At 40.9% G+C, this 20,681-nt stretch overlaps 1 protein-coding gene across 1 annotated transcript in view; it reads right to left on the reverse strand.

Moving 5' to 3' along the window:
• Positions 1–10,429: 10,429 nt before the first annotated feature.
• LOC125896716 (potassium voltage-gated channel subfamily B member 1-like) overlaps positions 10,430–20,681 on the reverse strand; it is a 52,146-nt gene continuing 41,894 nt past the window's right edge. Inside the window, exon 3 of the mRNA XM_049589547.1 lies at positions 10,430–13,439. Coding sequence (XP_049445504.1) covers positions 11,583–13,439 — 1,857 coding nt within the window. The 3' untranslated portion in view covers positions 10,430–11,582. The remainder of the gene's footprint in view (positions 13,440–20,681) is intronic.

The following is a 20,681-nucleotide window of genomic DNA, read 5'->3' on the forward strand; positions in this document are numbered from 1 at the left end:
GATGGTGGCCACCAATAGAGGAGCTTTTTGTCTGATGACCTAGGAGTCTTTTGACTAACCCGTGCACATTCATAACTCATGGTTCATAAACACTGACTGAGTATGAGTGAGACAGGGATTAAGATAACACTCAGGTCCAAAGCCAAAGCCAGCATGTAATACTCTTACATCATAGTGTAGCCCCCATAATATTTACACCCAGGGTGGGTTTTTAAGCATCTGCATTCTGTGTGGGAACCCGAGCAGGCCACAATATAACTCAACATATTTTTAAATTAACTATTAACTAATAGCTTGTTATTGGTCAGACACAAGCAACTGCTTTCCCCCACAAACCCACTTATTCTGGATGCTTCATGCTGAGTGGTGTGAGGTGAGCCAGCTTTCATTTAAGGCATCTTTAAAGTGAGTGCATAACAGTATTGTCTGCAATGAAAATATGTTCATAAATTTAATAATGTGGTAGATATGGTGCATAAATCACGTTGGATATAGAATAAACTGTTTTAAAACATGACTTTCAAAAAAAGTGGTGTCTTGGTTCAACTTGCCCTCGATAAGGGGTAAGTTGAGTCACATGAGGCAAAATCTTACACCCTCTTCTTTTACTTCTCCTACTTGATAAGGCAGCTGTGGCTCAGAGGTCATCCACTAAACAGAAGATCAGTGGTTTGATCCCGGGCTCCTCCAGTCTGCATGTCCAAGTATCCTTGAGCAAGAAACCGAGCCCCAAATTACTCCTGATGGCTGTTCCACTGGTGTGTGAGCATGTTTGAATGGTTACCGAGTAGCAGGTGGCACCATGTATGGTAGCCTCGGCCATCAGTGTGTGAATATGTGTGTGAAAAGGTGAATGTGACGTAGTGTAAAAGCGCTTTGAGTGGTTGAAAGACTAGAAAGGTGCTATACAAGTGCAACCATTTACCATTTTCAGATCCATGTATGGCTTTAAAGTCATCCTGTTGATGTTGCCACCTGACATATGGACGTCCCATTCTGTACCTGTCCCACTGTGCTGTCCTAATCCACAAGAGAAGTTGAAGCCCCTTTGTTTATAGAAGTGTGGCATGATGGTTTCTGGTCTAAAATCCAAAATGTCATATCATTTCAGTGATAAAATGTTAGATTGTAATGCAGAGTTACAGTAGGATAGTACTTTAATAATAATCCAACTTACCCTCATACAGCGGCTCATGACTATGTAGCATTTGTATGACTTTTGGTGCATCACTTTCCATAGGAAAGTGGAGCAACAGTGCATGAGAACAGCCTGAAAAATCAAAGGTGGGCCACTGGTTCAACTCCCCTAAGGCCTTTCGAAGAAGAAGAAGAAGAAGAAGAAGAAGAAGAAGAAGAGAAAGAAGATGTACTTTATTAATCCCTGAAGGAAAATTCAATTTTTCACTCTGTTGTCATATACACACACAGCCCTGGAATACACACACATGCACAAACAGGACCTATACATTAAATGGAGAGATGTCAGAGTGAAGGGGCTGCCTATGTGCAGGTGCCCTGAGCAGTTGGGGGTCCAGTGCCTTGCTCAGGGGCACATTGACAGTGCCCAGGAGGTGAACTGACACCTCTCCAGCTACCAGTCCATGCCCCATATTTGGTCCATATCGGGACTTGAGCTAATGGCCCTCCAGTTCCCAAGCCAAGTCCCTGTGGATACTGCAGCCCCCAAATGGCTCAAATTATTTTTAACAAACTTGCGTATAATCCAGCACTTCAGACCTAACGTCACACAAACAGTATGGCCTCATTTCGTAACTTCCTAAAGCACTAACGCATTTGATTTTTTTTTCTCTGTAGTTGTTTGGAAACAAGAATCATGACTCCCTGAACAGAAAAAAACCTCTTTGAACAGCAAGAAGCAGACTAGTTTTGTCTGTGGTTGCTCAGAACAAAGGTTGGCTCAAGTTCAGGTTCCAGAAGTCCTACATTTCAGGTGCATAAACACTTTCATGTTAATTTGAGGCCTTTTCCGCTTGAAGGATAGGTTCACATTTTTTTCAAAGACAAGGCTGAAATACTGCACCACTGGAAAATCCATACTTGAGCTGTCGAACCTGAACCTTATAGTATGTTTTTCTCAGCAAAGGAGGACTGTGGTTTTAGTCCCCTGTAACATAACTTTGGAACTGCTTCAACCAACCAATCAGTAACTTTTACTTACACACATGAACATGCAAGAATTTTTAAGGTAAGCTAGATTTTTTAATTATTTGGAAAAAAATGAAGAGCCATGGCTCTGAGTAATGACGTCAGAAGCATGCAGTACCTCTAGTTTTTTCTGTGTCTCAGGATTCAGCAGAGTCCTCTCATGTCGAAATGTTCAGTGTCAGGCAAAACCAGCCTGTAATTATGATCAGAGTGGTATGTAGTGCAGAGTGTTTAGTGTTTAAAAGCCCAGTAAAGAGAGACGCCTGGACAAATTAACAAAAGGACTGAGGTCAAGGTATTTCCTTTGTTAGCGTCACTTACAGGTGGATGTAACTGAATATAGCTGCAGTTACTGTTTTCACTGTCATAGCTTTTTTTTGTGTCTACACCCTAAAATGCCGGTCATATTTAAGTTAAAGGTGTTCTTCCTTTTCTTCCTGTAACTGTGGGATACAAAGAACACAGTGTTTGTTGACTAGAATTTTCATGCATCTTTTTATTTATTTATTTATTTATTTTTTTAACATGTTTTAAGTAAGGGTTTCCTGGAAAAGATCACACCTAACAATTTCAGTTCGTATAAAAAGTAACTTGTAACTTTTACTCTGAGCTGTGTTTGACTTTTATATAAGATCTTCGCCTCAGCCACAGCTGAAATCAGTGAGCTACTTTAACACAAGTATATTTTTAGTGTTTCATCCGTGACTGGTGAGCTCTGACGCAGACATTCTTTTCATCTGTTACAGAAAGTTATTCCTGATCCATGATGTGAGGCGGATTATCCAACTCTGAGTGAAATGTTAAGGTGATAAACTGCCCAGCACGTGTGCACAAATCCCTGATGTGTAGCATTCTTCAAAAACTCACATTGTAAAAGAAATGTTTTTCTCCTGCAGATAACATAACACATCACATTCTGTTGTATTAAAACACTTTACTGTACTTAAGTGTTTTTGTTTAAGCTTTTGCTGCAGAGAGAGAAAGATTCTTCCTCATGGAAGTTAAGGTTGTTTGTGTCTTGTAAAAAGCTTAAAGTTGTGACCAGCATCGACTGTGATGTAATCCTCTTCAAAGACGTAGCGTGACGTAATATAACATATCAAATGGTAATCTGCAGCCTGTTTTGTATTTGTGTTTCACTGTAATTGACTGTATCAGCCGATTACAACCCTTTAGCCCACATGCAAAAGACCCAAAGTAGTTAACTGACCCCCACTGAAAAAAGAATAATGAAACAAAATAAGATAAAAAAGAAAAAAAAAGACGTTACTGTATAGGATCATGTTCAGAGGTCAAACGTGACAAAAACAGCAGTTGTAGTGGACATTTAGTCATCATCTTTATATTGGACCAAAATTTTACATTTGCAGACCATTTACGTTACTTATTGAGCAAAATGCCAATCACTTCTCTGCTAAATATTTTGGGATTTGGACTGTTTGATCAGACAAAGCAAGACATGTACAATGTGGAAAATTGTAATGGGCAGTTTGAATTTTTTAAAGGACAACAAAATTAATAATAATAATCTTAAAAAAAGAGTAATTGATATTGAAATAACTTTAAGTCGTAGCCCTACAATTGAATTCTTTAAGGATTAAATTAAACTGTTCCTCATTTTGCTGGTCACCCTGTGAAAGCACCGGTGTTTGAACCTCTGTCTTGGATATTAGGACCAGTGTCGGGGAGTAACTAGTTACATGTACAGACATACAAAATAAATCTCATTGTAATCCATTACAGTTACTGAGAAAAATGTTACTAAATTACAGTTACTAATCAAAATGTTGGTGATTACATCCGAACATATTCTTCTCAGTAAAAAGATTATATGTAGAATATAACATTTGCATCTTTTTGCTGTCAGCAAAGCTGTTGATACAAATTTGAGTGCAACACTTATGCGCTTGTGTCTTTAGGACTCTTAAGCTTTTTTTGCCCAGTTTAAAACATTTGTTAAAAAAGTAATCAAAAAATAATTAAATGTAATAAGTTACATTGCTTTAGTTAATGAGTTACATTACTTACTACATTTTTAACAGGAAAACTAACGATCTGTAAATTGTTCCCAACACTGATTATGAAATATATTCCTCAACATCTGTGCCAGGGGTAGGCAACCTGTGGCTCCCGAGCCACATGTGGCCCCTCCAGTGGCTCTATGTCACAAAAAAATTATATGGAAATGACTAACTTTTTTTTTTACATTTAAATTTCCATTTATCAGTGTTGTAGGCCTAGAGAAATCCTTACATTCTCCAACTGTAAAAATGTGAAGCCCATATATACCGACTTTAAAAAAATATTTCAACTTTTCAACAACAAAAATGTGTAATACATCTACTGCCTGGCACCTTTTCCTCAAAATTTTGGCAAACCTGGATAGCAGTGACTAGTCAGGAGTCTCCCTCGCTGGTTAACAATCAATGCCAAGCCAAAAAAAAAAAAGTAAAAATCTTGGAATAGAATAGATAATTTAGTCGTGTGTGGACAGATTTGTCTGGTTCCACTGCCAGCTCTGCAAAGTTAAAGTAACAAATAATCATAAATAGTTCCCTGAACAGTAGCCACCTTGTCCTAAAACATATTAATGAATGCTCATTTAGACTATTAGTATAGGCTAATTTAAACTTAATAGGCTGCATTACCTTCATTATAAGGCTCAAATATGTTTTGAGGATCTACACAGAATTTAAAAAAAAAAATAAAATAAAATCATTTTTGGTCAAAATATGGCTCTTGTAAAAGTAAAGGTTGGATCTAACCCAGTCTAGAAAGTCATTATCTTTTTTATTGTTATAATTTACTCAGTAAAGCAAGATTTTAAAACTTAACACTGGGGGGAGCTGTTGTATAAGATACACACTTAACATTCACAACCCACAAGCCCAGTCGTTGCACAATCTCACTACTTGCTCTCATGCTTTACACTCCTGTCAGTGTTTTTATAATAACGCATTTGCGTGAATAAAGTGAGGCCCCAGCACTGGATTATCATCTTTTTATTAAGCATCAGTCAGTAAAAGGAGAAAATTGCTTCAAAATTGCTGATCATAGACATTTTTCCTATAGCGTCTTAGATGATATTTACAAGTTCTGTGTGTCAAAGTTTAATAGCGCTACATGCGTTGAACAACAGGAAACCACAAAGATAATATTCTACAAAGTCAAGTGGTACAAAGTATGAAACTTTACAAAACAAACATGTCCCCACACACAGTAAGGGCAGCATACAGACCTGTGTGAGTTGAACAGAGGTGATTTATTCCTTGAAGAAGGGGAAGATTCTTAAATTAAAATTAACTGTGTCTCTTTTTGGCTTTAACCTCTAGTGTGGCGTATTGTGCTTAAATAAACATTGATCCTTATTAACATTGTGCTTTTGGAAACTGTACTGGAACATTTGTATGTTGACATTTTTATTTGCATGGTCACTAGAGAGCAGAGTATTAAATACAGGAACAAATCAATAAAGTGCAGTTCAGAAAACAAGAAACAAAGATATAAAAAGCAATAAGGACATTGTTAACGCTCAACAGAGGAAAGAGTTGTGACCATTTCAATAGACTATGGCTTGTTTGGAAGTCCACTAAGACGACAGGCTCGATTCCAAAGATGTGTCAGTATTTACTGCATGTCTGACTGTTGTGTGATGAATGATAATGAATCTTCGCTGAGTAAAACACCCTCCCTTTTTTATCTCTCCAATCTTTTCTTGTGTTTCTAATGTATTCAGCAGTGAAAGTCAGATGACCATTTGTCAGTTTGACATTTTTATCCCATTATCATTCAGCGTTAAGGGCTGGGCTGTAACAAATCCCACACACCAGTGACTTGTTTGTATAGTTTCCCGTAAGCCTCCGTCACCCCCCCCCCCTTTCTCCACAGTCTTCTGTTACAAAGTTTGTTCCTTCTTCTGGACAAAGACATTGCTGAAACTGAGCCTTTCCTTCTGGCCCAGACCCTCCCTTTGCATGCCCAGGATGATATTTATAGAATCACAGAAATGAACACAAATCCTCAAAAGGATGCCTCAACCCAACTGCCTTTTTCTGCACTGTCATTCTGCACAAAAGACTCAACACACGGCTGGTACTTGTAATGGAAAAACACACATGAGTGCATGAGTGTGCATAATCTGGCTGCGTAACTTTTGTCATTGACAGAGCATGGTGGCGATTGTCCTGTCTGAGAGGATGCTTTAGATCGCAGAAGATGTTTTGAATGATCATCATGTCTGCGTTAAGGATTTGGGCTGAAGATGGTTATGAGGTGGAGGAGCTGATTGTTAGTGATGTCACATGTAATCAGGGTGCACAGCTCTCTGTCACACAGTGCTTGTTCCTCTCCAATTCACACTTCACACTCGCTCCCTCCATAGGTGTAGATAGCTGAAGTGAACATATACACCATAACAACGGCACCTTAGTTTCAGACGTAGGTTACTGCAGTCATGAGCTGCTCTTCTGCAATTTTCTGAGAGGTGTCAGTGTTTCTATGACTAAGTGAACTAAAGGGATGATGTATTATGGATATCTGGAGTTACTTTTCATTTTGGATATCAGATATTAAAATCATGACTAGTAATAATTGGATTGTAGATATCTGTAATGAGAGTTTTTCCTAGAAAGAAGTGAGAAGAGTTCATTCTGAATATCAAAACTGACACTGAAATTGAAAGCCTGAACATAAATGGCAAAAGTGCCATCATCTGTCCTAGGACGAATGTCATCGTGGATGTCTGTAAAACTTTTTTTGACTTGAAAGAACTGAATTACAGATATCTGTGATATATATCCAGTCTGGCTATTAAACATCAAAATGGCCACTTATAGGCAACTTTTTAAGGATTTAAAGCTATCTTAAAGTCCAGGTTAAGCAAAAACAAATGTGTGTAATGAGTTTGTCACACCACAGAAAAATGTGTCTCTAACCAACCCAGCCAAATTTGAATGATTAAAAATCACCAAGTGTAAATACAGTCGATGTCTAGTCAAAGTTTGAGGGTCCTGTCAGCGAGGGGGAAAACAGTCCTTTCCTCCGTTTCTCGTCTGTAAATGCTGGAAAGCGCAGTTTTTAAACTCACGTAGAGCCAGTACTACTTTTACTATAGATATGATTAATTAAACTTTCCATAATATCAGTACCATACAGCCATTAACACTATGATGTATTAGGCTAGCATCATGTTTAATGAATCCAATGCATGTTTCAAGACAGTAGGCTACAGCAGTGTTAATGTTTCTCAAGGCCATTAGCCTAACATTACCAGGCAGGGGTTTGCAACCTCAAGAGCTACAGGTCCGTGGAGGCTCACAACTCCTTTACCAGTGGCAGCACAACCTAACACTGTCTGGATAAAGAGTTAGGCCCTCTTTGCTTAACCAGAAACAGCCCTTAGAATCACCATCGCCATACTCACCAGACTACATGTAAATAAACAATCATTTTAGCATGTATAGAAGCAGCAGATTTTCACAAATAACTTTCAAAAATTCAAGGTTTATTTCAACAGAACCAGAGTTGGTGATTGTTGGAACAGTGGAAAGACAAAAGACAAGATGGTTTCTGTGAATTTAAAAAAAAAATTTCAACTTCTAATGTAGTGTGTTTTACAATGGTAAATTACTGTTTATTTAAATGGAGTCTGGTGGGTTTGACGATAATAATTTTGAGGCTATTTTTGGATAAACAAGGATCTTACTCTTGAACAAAAATGTCTATCTCTGTTGGGATCCTTTCCATAATGTTGTCACACAATTAGAATAACAATCTGAGCTTGTCAGTGACCCCAAAAAGCATTTAAAGTGGAAATAAACTGACAGTGCAAACATGCCCTGAGCATTTGCATTGCAGCCTGATCACTGCTCTCACTCAATACTGGACCAATTTAAAAAAAAATGTTGTTTCCATTGATTACTTAGAAACAAAAACATGGAAAAATATGATCCAGGTTTTTTAAGATTATTTTTGGCGTCTTCTATAGATAGGACAGAACAGGCGTGAAAGGGGGAAAGACAGAGGACGACATGCAGCAAGGGTCTGCTGCTGTGGGCTGGAATTGAGTCCTAGGCTGCTATGGCAAGGACAGTGCCTTTGTACTTGGGGCACCCGCTCTATCCACTGAGATTCTGGGTCACTCTGAAAAACTCCCTTTTGACTCTGGATCTTTAAGTTTATTATTTATGATATGCAGAATGCCACACAGCAAGTCTTCAGCATGGAAGTGAATGCTTTGTTTTCCCCCTCGGTGTAAAAGGATGTGAGGTTTCTTGGGTGTTCCAAAAAATACAAACTGTATCTATATCAAATTAGGTTTTGCATAAATGAGCAGTATTTTATGCTCTGAGACACAGGGGGTGTGAAAGACCTGAAACAAAGATTGAGCCACTGAGCACCGGCAGGCTGTAGTTAGCAGCTAACCCACTAGCATAAAGCACACCCACTCCCAGAGTCGGAGAATGAGCTGTTGCAGAGACAGACCTAAGAGCAGCTAACATTAACACAAAGTCTCAGTCTTTTCACATGTTTTCAACAAGTACTTTCCAACATGTATAATGTGTTTAGAAACAGATTTCTCATTTTACTTTACCTGGACTTTAAATTTAGTTTTGACTAGCACAATCAAAGTTGAAATACATTATCCACTAGAAGGTTATTGTTGATATCTTTATTTATTCTGACTGGTGAGAATGCAATTTTGACTTGAATAAATGCTATAATGGAGACTGGAGTGTGGTTTGATTAAATGTTAAAACAGCTTGTCGCAGCAGTTGCAGGTGAGGAGGGAAAAAGATGAATGGGTGATTGAGTAGATTCATGATCAGAATGTAAACACTGTGTATTTTTGCAATATGTTATTTGAGTCTTCAAGGACTCCGTCTCAACAAATTAGGCTACGTGCTTGCATCAGTTGCGAGCCATCCAGTCATCTCAAGCATCACCATGGAAACAGTGGTCATTCACTCCGCTGAGTGAGTCTGCACCTGTTTGTTTTTGTGCATTGGGCCTTTTTCATGTAAATGTTTGATGCATTTAAGTGTACAGGAAAGACATTAGAGGGAGGGGTGTGGGTATCTAATGCAGCAGCCTGACAGCATAATGACCCAGCTTTCTTTGTGTTTATTTGCCGTACAGTTTGTTTAATTGCCATTTGGGCTCCATTATACAGCGACAGATTCAATGTGCGGGGCAAGCGTCTGGTAAAAGCAAGGCACGGAAATATCTAACTCACATTAAGTCTAATGATTGCAAACAACCGTATAGCGTGAATACTTCTATTTCTTTAAGCGTAAAGATCCACTACTAAAAATAGAGGCATGCGTGCATGTTTTAAAGTTAATAATGCTATAAAACCATGTTTGCATGAGTAATGTAACGAGCACCAGATGATCAACACCCAGATCAGTCATATGTTTGGAGTCAGGTGCATACAGGAAAGCATGATGCAGGGTATTTGGTTGAATACAGACACACATGGTGCTCCATGCTGTTTGTGTGCCTGGGCTGTATGGAGCTGTGAGGTGGCTTTATGTTTAAAAGAGATGTGACGTGAACTTATGTGAGCATAATGTTTTGGATCTCTGGAAGCAAACCACTTCCCAAGATCTACAGCATGTAAATAATCAAATTAGCTTTTGAAATGGATGTAAAATAAAGTGCCATGCTCCCTCTTCATTTCCCGTCTATCCTCTCTTTTCATTCCCCGTCAACATCTCTCCTCCTCAGAGGCCAGACTGCTCTCATCTGTTCACATGTTTGGACCGAATGAGCGAGTATGGCTCCCTGAAATATGTCAGATTTAGAAAAGGAATGCTTAAAATTTCTTACATTTTTGAGATAAAAAAGTAAAACTTGCCCATCGTCTGTACGAATTATCAGAAACAACAATTCTTTGGTTCTTCACATTGCACAAAGGATCGAGGGACAGACATTTACGGGGAGACAGTAGCAAACAATACAAAGTCATCTACTATCATCTAACAAATGCAACTCCATCAAAATAATGCAGTACACGTATCGAAATGCAAAACTACGAGATTAGCACAATATATTTGTCTAAGAGTCCATTCTTTTAGAAAATATCTTAAAAATATAAATTATTTGCATTCTTTACCTTGTACAATAAATGTGTTTCTTTGTAATATTCTACTCTTGTAGTACATGTACAATATTCACACTCCGACAAAACTGGAAGTTCAACATAGAAAATCTCAGTGATTTTCAGTGCTGTTTCTTCAGCTATGGTGATGCTTGTCAGCACTGTTGTTTAATATGAAGTTCGGATTTTCAGCTACAATAGGAATGACGGCTCCTTTCGAAACACCTTTGAGAAAGTTTTTGAAATAACACATAAGACTTTTTGATTTCCTCCAAATTCAAACTCTGATTACAGCAATACAAACACCGATACAAACAAGAATAAAGGAATAAAGAGGTTTTTTTTTCTTCCCTGTGTTCATAAGAAAAATAATTATCACGTTAAGGTGCTCTTTCTTGCCAGCAGTCGGGCACAACAGGAACAAAAAGGAAATCGATGGACGTAGCCTCACAGTATCTCTCTCTGTGTTGTCTAAATGTGTTCTGTGCAGTAAAAAAATATGGATGAGCAAGACGCTAAACTGAAATACTCGATTCTCCTCAAGCTCACACTTCAAGAGATCAAGAACGCTACAATAAATATACTGTATATATGTATGTCTATGTATATCTCTCTGTCCCACTCATACAAACACAAACATAAAACAAGGGTGACAACATCAACTAAGGCCAGTTTTGAGGAAGGAAGTCCAAGAAAGCAAACTATACATTTTCCCAACACACTCTTGCCTATGTAAGGCCGTAATTTTACGCTGTGTAACCAATGACTTAAAGAAAAATGTAAGTTCCTCCTTCACATGTTATTAGAACTATCTCAGCTGAATGAGTTTCCCATTTTGCAGTGCCATGTTTCAATGCCCTCTGTGGTTTGCTACTGATTGGTCAGCTTTTGCTATAGTGGCTTTAAAGTGGTCTCCAGGGATGTCAGAAAAATAGGTTTTTGCTTATAAAAATGATATCCTATACTCTTATGACTAGGCTGTAATTATTATATGATGATCTGGACTAGAACAAATGTATAAATAGTAAAAACTATCAGACGGGCATTCCTCGCCATTTTTAAAACCTCTTAGATCAGAGTCCTCTACTGAGTTAATTAACTTAAGAGTCATTGGCAGGAAAAAGTTCAAGAGCGAAAAAATCTTCCCCGCTGCCAACAACTACTTCCATAGAGAAGCAAGTCATTTTGTAATTCTTTCAATGTTCACAAGTGTTTTCAGTGCCTTTCATATTTTTTGTAAGTTCAGTTTTGCTAAGTCACTGTGCTTCTATATTTCCCTTTCCACTTCCTCCGTGGTCTCTCCCTTATTGTAAGTTTAAGCATTAGAGTGACTCTTGTCTCCCTGAAGTGGCTGTAGTTCCTGAGCCACATGGTTCTCCTGCCCTTCCAGCGGCAGTGTGTTGTTCCCCAGCTTCCTCTGCAGGCCCTCCATGTGGTTGGCCCCTTGTTGGAAGCTGGAGTGAGGGCCAAACTTGGGGCTGGATCTCTCCAGGAGTCTTTGGGATGGGTTGGCGCCTGAGCCATCGTGCAGATGCTCCTCTTCATCCGTGTCAGCGTCAATAAATTTACTGATGGATGCATCGTGGAATGTGAAGAGGGCGCTGGGCAGTAAATTCTCCGGGCTCTTGCTGGGTGTCCTGCTGCTGGCAGTTGTGTAGACGGACACCTCGGGGCTCTGGACTGACGAGCTGTCTGAGAGGGCCCCTGTCCCTGAATCCTCCCCACATCTGAAGTTGACCTTGAGCGAGTGGCTTTTGAGTGGGTTGTTGAAGCGTACACCCCTGGGGCTGTCAGAATATGGGTCGGGCTTGGCGCTACGTCCTGTCAGGGGTGTAGTGGTGCCCTGGGATCCTTCATTCTCATTCTCCAAGGTGGGCTCCAGGCTGGGGTTAGTGCTGACCTTCCCTGGCATGTTGCTGATGGGGCTGTGGGAAAAGCGAGAGCTCTCAGGAAAGTCAGTCGCACAGCTGATGAAGCTGTCAATGCTGGACATGCTCCTCATGTCTGAAACTACCTCTGCTTTGTTCGAGATGGCTTCAGCAGGTATGCTTCCCATCTCTAATTCAGCTTTCTGCCTAACTGCCTTGGATGGTGGCTCTTTTTCTTTGCTGTTGAGGTCGGGGTGTGATTGGACCTTGGCCATCTTGTTGTACACCTCCTCCAGTTTCTGTGCGCTAAGATGCTGAGGGCTGCTGGAGGGCTTGGCCTGCTCTTGGTAGCCTGATTCAAGGGTCTTGGCGGGGCTGCTGGGGCTTTTCTGTGACTTGAGTTTGGGTGGCCCTCTCTGCAGACCAGGAGACACGTGATTATCATGCACCTTTTCCTTCTTTTCACCAGTATTTTCCACCATTATGTCCATGAGCTCTACACTGCGGCCAAATGCATCTTTAATGTTCATAGAAACAATGCTACCATTTCTTTTTGCCCTCTCCAGAGCTTCCCTTCTTTTGATGGCTTTCTCCTGCCTCTTCTGCTCTTTGTAGAACTCAGAGAAATTATTGACGATGATGGGGATAGGTAGGGCTATCACCAGCACCCCGGCAATGCAGCACAAACCTCCAACTATCTTTCCCAGTAAAGTTTTGGGGTAGATATCTCCATAGCCTACTGTTGTCATAGTAATAGTAGCCCACCAGAAGGAAGCTGGGATACTTTTGAACTTGGTGTCCTCTTCATCCTTTTCTGCAAAGAACACCAGACTGGAGAATATCATGATGCCCATGGCCAAGAAAAGGATCAGCAGGCCCAACTCGTTATAGCTCCTTCTGAGAGTGAAGCCCAGTGACTGGAGACCTGTGGAGTGACGAGCCAGCTTTAGAATACGCAAGATCCGCATGATCCTGAAAATCTGAACCACACGACGGACGTTCTGAAATTGTAGCACACTCTTGTTGGATTCTGTCAGGAAGATGGTGACGTAGTAGGGCAGGATGGCCAGCAGGTCGATGATATTTAGAGGACCCTTAAAGAACTTCCACTTGTTGGGGGAGGAGAGGAAGCGAAGCAGGTACTCCATGGTAAACCAGGCAATACACACAGCTTCCACGTGGGCCAGCTGTGGGTTGTCTGTGGACTGACCAAACTCATCTGTGTCCTGCAGCTCTGGAAGGGTGTTCAGAGACAAGGCAATGGTTGACAACACAATGAAGAGGATGGAGACGATTGCCAGGATCTGAAAAACAAAACACAGAAGAAAACAACAATGAAATTACTTAAGTATACACAATAATGTTTGATGAATATATGCCAGTGTTGTATACCCATTTTGTGCTGTTTTCTAGGGATAGCAATGGTAGTTGGGTTTCTACAAACATGGCCGCCAGAGGATTGAAGCCTACTGACTTTGCTGATTTTCTTCTAGTGCCACCATGCGGGGTGACATTGGTGGTTTTCAGTACAAAGTCTTGAAAACCACTGGATGAATTGCAAAGAAATTTGGCAAAGGCATTAGCGTCCCCTTCAGAATGTATCATGACCCCCATGCTTTTCATCTATTGCAATCGTCAGGTCAAAATTTGAGTTCGTCCAATACAGTTATGACCAAAAATCTGAAAAACTATTAACATTCCCATCAGTCTCTGCAGTACTTTGTGTTTAGGGATAATTAGCAAATGTTACCATGCTAATAGAGTAAACAAAGATCTGGAACATGGTAATGATAACCTGCTGAACATAAGCATGTTAACATTATCACTGTAAGCATGTTAGCTTGCTGACATTAGCATTAGGCAAAAAGCATTGCTATGTCTATTTACAGCCTCACAGCGCTGCAAGCATGACTTTAGCAACCTTGGTGGCAGAACAAATTTAGGCATTGTACGTTTCTGTAAAGGATGTTAAATTTGTATACTATTAAGTAACGCATATGCTGACACTTTATATTTCTTTACATTTCAACAATCCTGTGGTTAACATGTGGTTAGGTTTAGGCACAAAAAACACCTGGTGATGGTTAAGAAAAGATCATGTTTTAGCTTAAAAGCCACTTTTGGTGGCACAATCCCAGCTGGAAACATGGCAGTGTGTCAGTAAAAACCAAAAGCTTTTTGTGGCACTATCCTGGCAGGACATGTAGCACCAGGTTGCTAAAAAACACCCACTTTTGGTGGCTAAAAAAGCTGCTGGAAATGCAGTGATGACTTGCTAAAAATACCTGACTTTGCTGTTTGCTGGTGTTGAACAGTGGTCTGCAGCTTGGCAGATGTTATGCTATCCACAATCCCCTTCACCTCCCAATGACAAAGTCAGCTCATATATTACGTCACTTTAGAAATGCTGATATGATATGTATGGAATGGTATCTGCGGTTTGCAGAAGCGTATCATGGCAAAATTTTCTTCTTGGCTGGAAACTTAGGTCTTGTTGATGAAGTTTTCTTGAGGTGACAAACCAAATGCAAACTACTTATCAGCATAGTACCATATGCAAAGTACCATATGCCTATGGATGGATTCAGTCTAATTGCCTGTTCAATCCAGTCTTTTAATCTTTGGGAAACAAGCAGCAAACGTTTGATCATCACTACATGGCTGCACTGATGATGATCGCTTAGACTGAAAGGATTTAAAGACTTAAAGATTAAAAGACTGTACTGAATATGCAATAACTCTGAAGCCATCTGTTTTGTGTTTCTGTGAGGGTCCTTCTCATTACCTTGAACCTGCAGTTGGCACTGCACTAAGTTTTCATTTTGAAAATGATCATAATTATACACATAGCAAGCAAGGAGAAGTAGACTGAGGTGGTATTTCTACAGCATGCATTGCTCATTTTGCCTCAGCTTGCAGTATTAAATGTATATTAAAGGCTGAATGTGACATTGACCAGTGAAGCTAAAGTTAGCAGCTGCCCCTGAACTACATGCTGAAAGTGAAAACGCTCCATCAAATTGAAATAGCGCTTTAATGATGTCCAAGGAAGGTCAGTCCCATGAGAAACTCCATTTCAACGTGTCAGACCGGTGGGGTTCCATTCATGACACCAAATTGCATTTCAGAACTGGCTAAAATATCCCAACTGGCGATGGCATTTTCTGATGATATTTGTTCATGGCCCATTTAACTTCGGAAGTATTCATGAAATGTCATGTCAGCATTTCAAAAGAAATGGGGTCAGAGCTAATGTGATCTCTGGGGCAGATGTTTTTTTTCTTTCTCTTCAAGTCTTGACATATGCGTCACAGAGACAGACAGGAGGGAGACGAGAGAAAGAGAGAGTTTGAGATTGTATTGATACATTTTTAAAACCCCTGCCACACTTATTCTTCACTGACTCTCCATTTCTATTCAGTCTGCTTTAGTCCTTCAATGCCCAAGGCTACAAGGAAACCACATTGTATTACTTGTTTTACAAAGCACACCCTGCATGGTCTGTAAGCCTCCCTGACAGACTGCTGGAGACCTCTGAAGCACTGAGCCACCTACTAATGATATAATCTGCTGAGCACAATAGAGTCTAGTCATAGTGCTGGGGATTAAGATGGCTGCACATTTGTGGGTGTATAGGTGTGCCACACCTATTATTCCTGTCCTGGAGTCAGTGTAAAATCCAACACAAGGTCACTGTGGAGGCTGTGTCCCAGGCCAGTGGCGAGCAGGATTATTCCCTGGCACAAATCAGCAGCCATAAGCTTTAATTAATCTTGACAGGTGACTGCTTGTACACCTACCTTGGCCTTTGAGAAGTAGAGGGACTAAAAGCAGCAAAGCCCTGCTGGGGCACAGGTGAGAAAGGGCAGGAGAAAGTCTAGAGTAAAGGCATTTCAACTTCAGCAGCCAAATAGTTCAGCTGTGAGAAAGGACAGACTAAAAATTTAACTTTATCAGAGCATTCCCTGAAATAGCCTGCCTCCCAGTTTGGCTCCCTTGAGACCAAAGTGATGGATGAAAACTTGCCAATTCGAGCCATTAAAGGTAGAAGTCTTGTTACTAACATTATCATCATCAGTAACAGTAACAGCTGCGACCCCCCAAGTGGCTTCCCCTGGCGAGAATAATTGGAAGCTGATATAACTGTTTTTAAAGGCCCTGGCACACCAAGCTGATGTTTGGCCATTGATCAATGTTGGGCCATCTGTGAGCATCTGTCCAGCATCTGAGCATCACCCTAGTCTTTGCAATGTGTCTCGAACTGCTGGCCCTCGTCAGCTTTTTCCCCCATCAATTCAGCATGTAGCATGGAGCCTGTTGGTAAATGAAATCACTGTGATTGGCAGTTCAGCTCAGCACACAAAAAGAAAGTGAGGAAAGTAAACAAAGGGCTAAAGTCAAGAGGGTGTGAGATTAAAACAAACTTGAAATATGAGGTAGGATTCTTTTTTTTTTTTTTAGCCATTGAGTTCTTTAGCAGAAACGTTTCCTGATGGTTGGTGTTATCATTCACTGGCGCATGGTAAATATGCTCTGTTTAACACTGGGTCATGTTGTTAATGTGCTAACTGGTGTCATGACAGTCTTCCGGTTTCCCTTTTTTAATGATGATTACAGACAACCGCCGTCCGCTGGTATGGAGAGTTATTTCCTCTCACCCAGGCACAGAACGTCCATGCTGGCTGGCCATCAATTGCAGCTTTTGCAGTGTGCTAATGTGCAATTTTTTGGCCGAGACACAGGTGACGTGAGGCAACACAACTGCCAGCCTTTGTCACCACTAGTTCTTTGATGTCAGTTTGGTGCGTCTGGGCCTTAAGAGGCTGTGGCACACTCACAGTACTGGTATCTTGTGAAACTAGACAGCCTAATGCATCCATTGGTACCATCCAGCTTGGCGGCAAGGGGGTTACATAATGCTCCAAATTTAGGCTAAATTTTGGTGAGGGACCAACTGGCATGGCCAATTTAAAGGGTCACTTACAGGTTCTATGGATATCGACAAGTCTCCCGTAAATATAAAGTGTTTTTGTTTTTTTTTTACAAAGCTGACCCTTTCCCAAGTTGCTTGTGGTCAATTCAGAATGGACCCACTACCCACTTTTGGACTGTGACCCAGCAGTTGGGAACCATTGGTCTATGCAAATCAGATAATTAGTAATATTAACTGTAAAATAAGAAACCAAAGACCAATTCCTTAACTCTCCATACTGACATACCTTTCAACTTGCCTATATACTTCCACAGCATTATTGAATTCTTGAAATTCAGTTAACCACTTTTGGTTTTGGTGTGCCACCCCATTCTTTTCAGTGTCCCCATCTGGCCACTATTGTGAAAAATTTCCGAGTGCGCCACTGGTGGAGGTCAGATGATCAGACACAGTCTGAAGAGGTTGTAAAGGGGAACTGTGCCATATGTACATTGATTTAGCAGCAACACACCAACAGACAGTGACGAGAGCAGAGAGGCATTGGCTACTGAGCCTCAGATCTAAAACGGACTGTCCAGTGGAAACCCCACTCATCAGATCAGCACTAATCTATGTTGACGCACTGACCAGACCTGAGCGTCGCTGATAATTCACTCTGAATACAAAAGACAGCATTTGAGACTGAACCTGGGTGTGTCGTGTGTACAGAGAACAACCGGAGCATGACCAGCTCCACCTCCCAACAAATTCTCTCTCTTTCTCACCTTTTCCCCTCTCACCTGGTGAGTACTCCAGAGTGGGGTCAGCCAGAGAGGAGATTATAGGGATGTGATCTCACCACACAGATACAGTACAGATAGAGTGAGAGAAAGAAGTGTCTACCGAGCACACTCAGCACAGTGACAAATCTGTGACACAGAGGGAATGTGGCAAACCCAGTCTGAGCTTTGCAGCAGAAACTTGTAAGTTTCCTTGGTTAGCCAATGTGATGTGATTAATGTATGATTTGTGTGTGTGGGGGTGACACTGTTTCACAAATGAGGAAATGGAATATAATGTAGCTGCCAGACAGAGCAGAGCAGAGCAGAAAGAGAATATGAATGTAAAGGAAATAACGCTAAATTACATTAGGGTGAAAATATTTTGAGTATGCAGTGGGGATATTAAGACACAGATGCACTGTTACAGAGGGTTATGGTAAGTGTTGAGTTGCCTCATTAGCTCTTAATGACGAGCAGTGAGGTCGTGAGGACAGCCCATCCCATTTCCTGTTTGCATAAATGAAAAATAAATCTGATCAAGACCGCTGCTACTTCGACACAACCCTGACACACACTCATCTACAACAAACAAAACCACATGCATAATACACACACACGCACACATATTCACTCCCAGCTCATTAGCCCCAAGCCTCCCTTCCCCACAGGCCAGGAGGCAGGGGACTGAATATTTAATACTCTCCTGAAGTGCAAGCTATCCTGTCCTGGAAAAGGTGTGTGTGAGTGGTTGCTCACTGGGCCATGACGGACTGCAGAGCCAGAGAAGTAGCCTAGTTTTCACACTGCTTTCTCCACACAAGGTTAGTTCTGTGTCATGCTCGATCAAAGGAGGGATGGACAGGGGAAGGAGAGTTTCTATAAACACACAACAGAGGAGTCCTCTGAGAGGGAGCGTCCCCTTGGGATTAGGAGTTCAACAGTTACCTGATGTGAAGCAAGGTTGCGCTTGTTTCATGATGGTCTGAGGGGTTTCTGTACCACATTTCATGGCAATTCATCCAATAGTGTGGAGACATTTCACTCAGAGCCACAAATGTGACTCTGCTGGTGGTGTGGAGGGAAGTCAGAGAGTCACAAAAGTCATTCAGACCATGATTTAGCACAATTTCACAGCAGTCTATCCAATAGATGTTGAAATATTTTTAATCTGGACCAAAGTAGTAGACTAAAAGGCCATCTGAAACTGACAAAATCAAATTTCTTTTGTCAAAATATGGCTAAATAAAAAGTTTCTGTCTTGACCTTACCTATGGCAATGTAAAGCTCACAAGAGACATTTGCATATAGCATGAGAGCCCCATTAGTCCAACACAACTGACAGAAAAATGTTGGCATTATACGTTTCTGCAAACCACAACATGTTACATCTGCAGGTTAATATGCTTTGGATATGTTGAAGCTTTAAGTTTCTTTACATTCCAACAATGCTTTGGTAACGTGTGGTTATGTCTAGGCACAAAAACCACTTGGTTATTGTTAGGAAATGATCACATTTTGGCCTACAACTTGGTTTTGGTGGCACAATCCTGGCAGGAAACGCAACTACAGGTTGCTAAGAAACACCCATGTTTGTTGGCTGAAAAGCTGCTGGAAATGCAGCACTGACCTGCTAAAAAACAATCAGTTTTGGCGATGGTTGGTCTCGAACAGTGGTCTACGCCTTGGCAGTCTCACTTAGATGTCTCATCATCCACCATCCCCTCCACCTCCTGATAACAAAGTCAGCTCATACACTACATCACTTCAGAAAATGATAATGAAAGATATGAAATGTGCAAATGTAGTGTATTTGTGGTTTGCAGGAATACAATTAAGCCAACAATTCTTCTGCCGACTGGGCTGATTAGTCAGAGCCCGATCTAACTCAGCTCACTCATTGGCTTACTTTTGTATTATTTACTGCTTCAGCTCCAGCGCTGTGAGGATCACATCCTCACTCTCAAAATAACTCAAAATAAATAACTCAAAATAACTCTCAAGTGAGTGATCAGGGTGAGATACTGATATCATTACTGTCGAGTGTTTTGCTGGATGAAATTAAAGTTGCTGCTAACATCAGTTAGTGTAGTCCGATTTACAAAACTGACTTGCTACATTTTGGGAGAGATGATCAGGATTTGTAGTTATTGGTGAATCATATAGAGATTTACATAGTGAAGTATTTCACAACAGAGATGCTGGGAGAGATCAGGCAGCAGAGATAAGACAGAAGAAGACACAGCAGCCATGAAAGAAAAGAGAGGAGAGTCACTTAAAGACTGGGGGCGTGTAAGGAATGAATCAAAGCAGAGATACACGACACACGACTGACATTTGGGTCCGAGAACAGACGACATGATGAACAAAGTGGCACTGTAATCACCAGAAAAAACATTTCTGTCTGGTATGTAGGGCTCTCCCTTGCGTCATGCTGTATAAAGTGTTGATTCACTTCGGGTCCCTCCTCATCGTAACTGGATTTGCCCTTTTCACCACATGAGCTGAATCAATGGAGGGATTATGTCACACGGTGACTCACTCACTTTATTTTCTGTGGGCATGTTGAGTGCAAGGTGGCATCTCTAATCCTCTTATTGTACTACTTTGTCTGTGATTTGCCAATAAATGTTTTCTGGCTGGGAGCCCTGACAGCTGACCTTCCTCCTACAGAGTCTGCCGTGGTTCGGCTGGAGCTCCCTCTGTGGGATACAGTGTCAGTGTTTTTGTTTTTAGCCACGACTTCAATGGAAAAAGATGGATGGAATTACGCTGCCGGTAAACAAAATTGAGAAACCTGTAGAAGCCCTTTGCAGCTGTAAACACTTCCTCCCCAGGGTCACGATCACCTTCTT

The sequence above is a fragment of the Epinephelus fuscoguttatus genome, linkage group LG1, assembly GCF_011397635.1.
Source record: "Epinephelus fuscoguttatus linkage group LG1, E.fuscoguttatus.final_Chr_v1".
NCBI lineage: Eukaryota > Metazoa > Chordata > Actinopteri > Perciformes > Serranidae > Epinephelus > Epinephelus fuscoguttatus.